The sequence below is a fragment of the Polypterus senegalus genome, chromosome 11 (genome assembly GCF_016835505.1).
Source record: "Polypterus senegalus isolate Bchr_013 chromosome 11, ASM1683550v1, whole genome shotgun sequence".
In the NCBI taxonomy this organism is placed as follows: domain Eukaryota; kingdom Metazoa; phylum Chordata; class Cladistia; order Polypteriformes; family Polypteridae; genus Polypterus; species Polypterus senegalus.
The window spans coordinates 151,992,212-151,999,149 of NC_053164.1; the positions used below are offsets into that span (position 1 = coordinate 151,992,212).

A 6,938-nucleotide genomic window follows, 5' to 3' on the forward strand; every position below is an offset into this window, starting at 1 on the left:
GATCGATAGAGAAGAGTAACTTGAGACCCACTATCAAGTAAAGCTTTAGCATAAATCCCTTCTATTTGTAATCGTTGATTCACTTTTCTCAAGTTCTCCTCATTTGCACAGTCCCGTTTAAAGTGGCCATCCTCTCCACATTTATAGCAGAAAATGTTTTCTCCACCGCCTGCTTTGCTTAGAGCACTTCTCCCTGTAGTGGCAGCTAAGCTATGCATCTTGGGAGTGTCTGATGTCACTGGAGCAGCAGCAGCAGACAGTAGACGAGCCATTTCACTTCTCAGTCCCCTAATTTCCTTCTTTAGCAGCTCAACCTCACAGTCAGCTGAATCTGTTTTGTCAGAGGCCACGGAGGACACAGTTACACTGGCCTGAACAGTACTTCTATTATGAATCATGTTCTCTTCTTCTCTCACTTCTTTTAGAAGTTCAGTGAAAGGAGGTGGTTCACAAAACTTGTGCGTCATTCTCAACCTAAGTGCCACCATGTCATCTGGAAGAGCCCTCGAATTATTTGCTCAATACGAAGGCGATTCAATTCAGAAGACTTCAGTCCCCCTTTTCGCAGAACACTGTGTAGTAGCTTATCTAGCTTGATTATATACACAGAGAGCTTTTCCCCTTTTTCTTGGAAGGTATTTCTGAACTTCACCATCAGATCAGATGCATTCTCTGTAGGACCAAATGCTGTATCTAGAGCCTTCAGGTAGTCACAAGAAGTAGCTGAAGGATTTTCAACCTTCGCAAACCTCACAATATCTGCAGCGGGCCCTCTAAGACATTCCACTAGTCTCTGTTTCTTCACATTGTCAGAACACTGCCATTCTTCAAGAATATGTGTAGTATGTTCAGCCCATACCTCATAGTCTTCCTCCCCATTTGGTGTAGGAGTCAGTCCAGAAAATGTGCGCAGTTTCCTATAATTCTGTGCTTCTACTGGTGAGGCAGTTTGGCATTTCTGAACTAGTGAATTAATTGTGCTAACTAACTCAGTGTTAAGTGTGAGAGCTGGGGAAGCTACATCCTGTATGTCAGCTAAAGATTTTCCCTCTTTTTTCAAGAAAGACATAAGCTTAGTATGGAACTCTTCACCTTTACTACTTCCAGATGAAATGGATGTAACACTAAGTACTTGAGTGGACCATGGGCCTACTTCATCAGGAATTCCAATAAAAACTGGGAAAGAAATTTCAGAAACCCTTTTAGAAATCTCTACTAAGACAAATTGCTCCCTACCTGCTTTATCACTGCATCGACCATGCACTTTTGTCTTGCCAGTTCCCTTAACTGTGTCTAGCACCCTATATATAACTGTGTCTGTAATGTCCAGTGGCACATTGCTTAAAACAACAACATTTTCAAGCGCACCATTCTTCTCTTTACACCAAGTAATAATCTCATATACATCCATATTGTACAAACTTCATCAATAAACAAACAAACAAGTTTGGAAATGGAAAAAGATATATACAAAACTGCACAGTCGAGCACAAGTAACTTCAAAAAGGCAGAAAACACATAATGCTATACAGGAACAGTATTTATCACATTAGTGCCCACCAAAACAACACTTTTTTTTTAATAATCCCGGACGAGCCCCCACAAATGTAGCCCTCCCACCATTTAACTGGCACGTTACCTATGACATAGGATGAAATTTCACTGGTGGGATCCACATTAAACACCTCCCAATAAATTACAATAACCAATGGGTCCAATGAAAACAATTATTATTTATAATTTTTACACTAGTTCAAAGTAATGATTTATAAACACTCACTCCTTTTTTTTTATTAATTATTTGAATGCAACCACCATGTAAGCACTTCACACAATCATGGATAGAAAACAACAAACAAACAAACAAAAACATAAAACACATTTATATAAACACACCACTTATGGGATATTATCACAGTTCAACTTAAATTTGTCTGAGTTTCAGCACTAGTAAGGTTCACACCTAGAAATCATATATATATATATATATATATATATATATATATATATATATATATATATATATATATATATATATATATATATATATATATATATATATATATATAAATATAAAAAAATCGTTGGCGCGCTTAGTTGGAGCTCATATGCAGGACATAACTTCACGTGTACTCACGGTGTCCTTCCAGAACTTTTTCCCCACACTTCTCACTTTCCTCCTTGGTTAAACACAGGAATCTCACAGCTCAGTCTGGGATGACGCCAGCAGCTTCGTCTTGATGCGCGATTTATTTGCGTTCCCTGATTAGCTGTTGCCTCCTGTGATATTTCTGACAATGCTTATTTGCATTTTCTCCTTCTGGGATAAATCATGTTAGACGTATTGCGTGCCAGCTGTACCTTTAGGAATGCAGCTGTGGCGGTCCTCCAAAAAGTCTATCACCGAGCTCTGTATCGCTTAAAAAAGGGAGAGCGCGCAACTGTGCAGCCGCGTTTTTTTTTTTTCCACAGGTGAGACGTGAACCTGCTTGCCGCGCGAGTTCCCTTCCCGCTCGAACGTGGCACCGAAAATCCCGCACACACTTACCGTCAAGTAAACACTTCTGAGTTTACTATTATACCCAACTAGCAGGGTGCTACATAGGTTAGAAAGAGAGGTAGGCCAGCAGAGCAAATAAATTAATTAAAAAATAAACAATAAATGGGAGAATCCGCTTCCTCAATTTAAATGCTTATTCTAAAATGTAATTATTTAGATCCGGCCAGATTTTGAAAACATTTTGTACAGATCCTCTAAGTGCAAATTTGATTTTTTCCAGTTTCAGATAGTATATAACATCAGTTACCCACTGACTTGGAATAGGAGAGCTGGGATTCTTCCAGTTGAGCAAGACAAGCCTACGTGCCAATAGTGTAGTAAAGACAATTACAGTTTGTCCTTCTCCACTTTAAGCCCATCTGGAGGTACACCAGACATAGCTGTTAATGAGTTAGGAGGGATTGTGATAGCAAGGCTGTCTGAAAGGCATTTAAAGATTTTGGACCAGAATGATGCTAATTTGGTGCACATCCAAAACATATGGAATTCAATCCCAAGATTCCAGATCCATGAAGCAGCATCATTTACCATGGTGATGTCTGTTGTGTAGGATTAAACACATATCAGTAACAGTAAAAGTTTTTGCAGCTAATTTTTGTATGTATAAGGAAAAAGATGCATCCCTCATATAGAGAAATGGAAAATAATGAGGTGCTGTTTAGGACATAAATCATTCTAGCAGTACATACATTCAATACGAAATACATATACTTTATACTGAAATGTACGCATTCTGTAGTGAATTGCATACACTATACAGTAAAATGAATACACTGTATATTGAAACTCAGTCTATAGTGAAATATATATACACTGTGTAATGAAATAAATGCATTCTACAGTGAAACAAATACAGTTTATGTTGAAACACATACATTCTATAGTGAAATCTTTACACTGTATACTGAAACACTGATACTGTATAGTAAAATGCCTACACTGTACACTGAAGTACATGTGTTCTACAGTGAATCATATACAATAATATATATACTATAATGCATAGACTACATAGTGAAACAAATAGACTGTATACTGAAACCCATACATCCTACAGTGAATTGCATATACTGCTTACTGAAACACTTAAACTGTATATTGATATTGTGAAAGAATGAAACAACTCGTAGCAAGGTTTGGGATTTGTGGCCCCATATACTGTAAACAAAAGCAAAAAAAACAGGTCTTCTTCTCAAAACAAAAAGTATGGTATGAGATAACAAAGACAAAGATGGCGGATTTGGAGGGATAATATAAAGGGTTGGACCGGAAATTAAGCGTGATGGCTGCTGGGTAGACGTAGTGGTGGATGGGAGCGTGACGTCATCTTTGAGGGACCAGAGGGAAGAAAGGAACCTGAAAGTGGAGACTGTTGTTTACTCCGGGCGATGTTATGGCAGTGTCGCGTCGTCTTTTCTGAGGGAGGAAGAGAGAGAGAGAGGTAAGTACACTGTTTTCATCCCCCGACGGTCTCATTGCTTTGCGTGTCCGGTCCTTCAACTGCTCCCGATGCGCTTGTGCTTGACAAGACATCAGCCAACCCCCCCCCGCAAAGCCCAGACCCATCGGTGCGGGCGGCTCGGACCAAGAGGTCGTGGACCCTGGAAAGAGCATCAGGATTGGCCTGCAGGCCGCCTCGACGATAAGTGACAGTAAATTTGTAGGGCTGTAAGTCCAAAAACCAACTTGTGACCCGAGGATTCGACTCCCGATGTAGGGCCATCCACTGTAAAATGGCATGGTCCGTTGCCAAGGTGAATTCCCGACCCAGGAGGTAATACCTCAGATATGTTACCGCCCACTTAATGACCAAGGCTTCCCGCTTGACCGCCGCGTATCTGGTCTCCCGGTCCAGCAGTTTCCGGCTCAGGTACATAACGGGATGTTCGACACCATCGATGCTCTGGCTCAACACGGCGCCAAGACCTGTGTCCGAAGCATCGGTCTGGAGTAGAAAAGGACGTGAAAAGTCAGGTGTTCTCAAAACAGGTGCTGAACTTAGGGCCTTTTTTAAGTCACTGAATGCCCGCTCTGCTTCGCTATTCCACACCACTTGAAAGGGAGCCCCTTTCTTTGTTAACTTCGTCAAGGGTGCTGCCCTCTCGGAAAACCGAGGTACAAACCAGTGATAATACCCAGCAAGTCCCAGGAAGGCTTGCACTTGTTTCTTGACCACCGGATGGGGCCATTCTAAGATGGCTTTAACTTTGCTACACTGTGGTTTTACCAGCCCTCACCCTACTAGGTAGCCTAAATATTTGGCCTCGCTCAAACCAAAATAACACTTACGAGGGTTGATGCGGAGGCCGGTTTTCACTAGCGTCAGGAGAACTGCGTAAACCTGTAATACATGTTCCTCCCACATGCCAGAAAAAATGACCACGTCATCCAGGTAGGCCGCACAATAGGACCGGTGGGGCTTTAGCACTCTGTCTACCAGACATTGAAAGGTCGCTGGTGCCCCGTGCAGTCCAAACGAGAGGACCTTGTATTGCCAGTGGCCGCTAGGGGTGCTGAAGGCCGTTTTTTCTTTTGCGGATGCCGTTAAGGGAATTTGCCAATACCCTTTGGTCACGTCTAGGGTAGTCAAATAATGGGCCGTCCCCAGCCTTTCGAGTAGCTCGTTTATCCGGGGCATGGGGTAGGCGTCAAACTTGGAGACCTGATTAAGACGTCTGAAGTCGTTACAGAATCTCCAGGAACCGTCCGTCTTAGAAACGAGGACAATCAAACTGGACCAGGGGCTATGACTTTCCTCAATGATGTCCAGGTCCAGCATTCGCTATACCTCTAGCTCCACCTCCGTACGTTTTGCTTCCGGGAGACGATAGGGTCGCTCCCTGACTACCACCCCCGGGTCGGTCACGATGTCGTGTTCAATCAGCGAGGTCCACCCTGGTGTCTTGCTGACCACTTCCGGGGCCGACCGGATTGCTCCAAGGAGCTCCTGTTGCTGTTGGGGACTCAAATTGGGGCCGAGGTTAAGAGCATCTTTATCCGAGAAAAGGGAGAGGGTCGGCCCTGGGAGGGGCGGCTCCTCCCTGTCCCTCCAGGGCTTTAGCAAGTTCACATGATAGACCATCTCGCTCGGTCGACGATTCGGCTGAAGCACCAAATAGTCCACGAGCCCTTTCCTCTCCTTTACCTCGTACAGGCCTTGCCAATGGGCCAACAATTTTGAGTGGGAAATGGGCACAAGCACCATTACGCGATCTCCCGGTTGAAATTCCCGGATGGACGTGTTCCGGTTGTAATTGCTGGCCTGCGCTGCTTGAGCCTTAGACATGTGTTCATTTAGTATGGGTCTAATTTTTTCTAGTCTATCGCGTAACTGTGCAATATGTTCTAAAATGCTAACAGAGGGAAGTGCCTCTCCTTCCCAGCCTTCTTTGAGTATATCCAGAATACCCCGGGGTTGGCGTCCATACAGCAGCTCAAAAGGGGAAGGCTTGAGGCACCTCCCGGTAAGCAAAGACCACTATGGGTAAAAGTTGGTCCCAGTTACGACCGTCCGGGCTGACTACCTTGCGCAGCATCTGCTTCAGGGTCTGGTTAAATCGTTCCACCAACCCGTCTGTTTGGGGGTGGTACACAGACGTCTTGAGATACTTAATACAGAGTAATTTGGCCACCTCCCTGAATGTATCCGAAGTGAAGGGGGTTCCTTGATCCGTGAGGACTTCTTTAGGAATACCCACCCGGGCAAAGAGGGCTACTAGTTCCCGTGCAATGTTCTTAGAATTAGCAGTGCGCAGGGGAACTGCTTCAGGGTATCAAGTGGCATAATCGACCATAACTAAGATGTATTTATGGCCTCGGTTTGAAGGTTCTATGGGTCCTATTAGATCGATCCCGATCCTTTCAAATGGCACATTGATAAGAGGAATTGGGATGAAAGGAGCACGGTCCCTTCTGGGAATCTGACGCAACTGGCAGACTGGACAAGACTGGCAGAAGCTCCTGACTTCCTCGTTAATCCCAGGCCAATAAAATCAGAGTTTAATTCTCTCCAGAGTTTTCTCGGCCGTCGAGATGGGCGCATGGGAGGTGGGCATGTGCTAGTTCACACATTTGCCGCCGGTAGGTCCGCGGGACTAGTAGAAACTTCCGAACCTCACCTTTGTGTTTCGTCACTCGATACAACAAATCGTTTTCTAGGACAAAGTGGGGTCCCGTGGAATCAACTAACGACACATCGTTTGCAGATACGATTGCATTCCTGGTGAACTTTTGTGAATCATCGTTCCACTGTTCTCTTTTAAATGAAGCCGGCTAGAAAATCGGGAGCCACATTTTCCTCTGTCCTCTCCTGCCTTCCGGAGTGGTGACGGTCCTACCGCGTTTCTGTTCCGACCAGTCATGTCCTAGTATAACCGGA

The 6,938-nt window shown here is 44.1% G+C and overlaps 1 protein-coding gene across 1 annotated transcript; it reads right to left on the reverse strand.

The window, feature by feature from the left end:
• Nucleotides 1–469: 469 nt before the first annotated feature.
• Nucleotides 470–1,411, reverse strand: LOC120538622 (paraneoplastic antigen Ma1-like). The gene has a single exon (XM_039768008.1). It carries the CDS (start codon nt 1,409–1,411, stop codon nt 470–472), a length of 942 nt encoding a protein of 313 aa, XP_039623942.1.
• Between the last annotated feature and the right edge of the window lie 5,527 nt (nt 1,412–6,938).

Coding starts and splice junctions, on each gene's coding strand:
- LOC120538622 (XM_039768008.1), bottom strand. CDS start 1,411: ATGGATGTATATGAGATTATTACTTGGTGTAAAGAGAAGAATGGTGCG.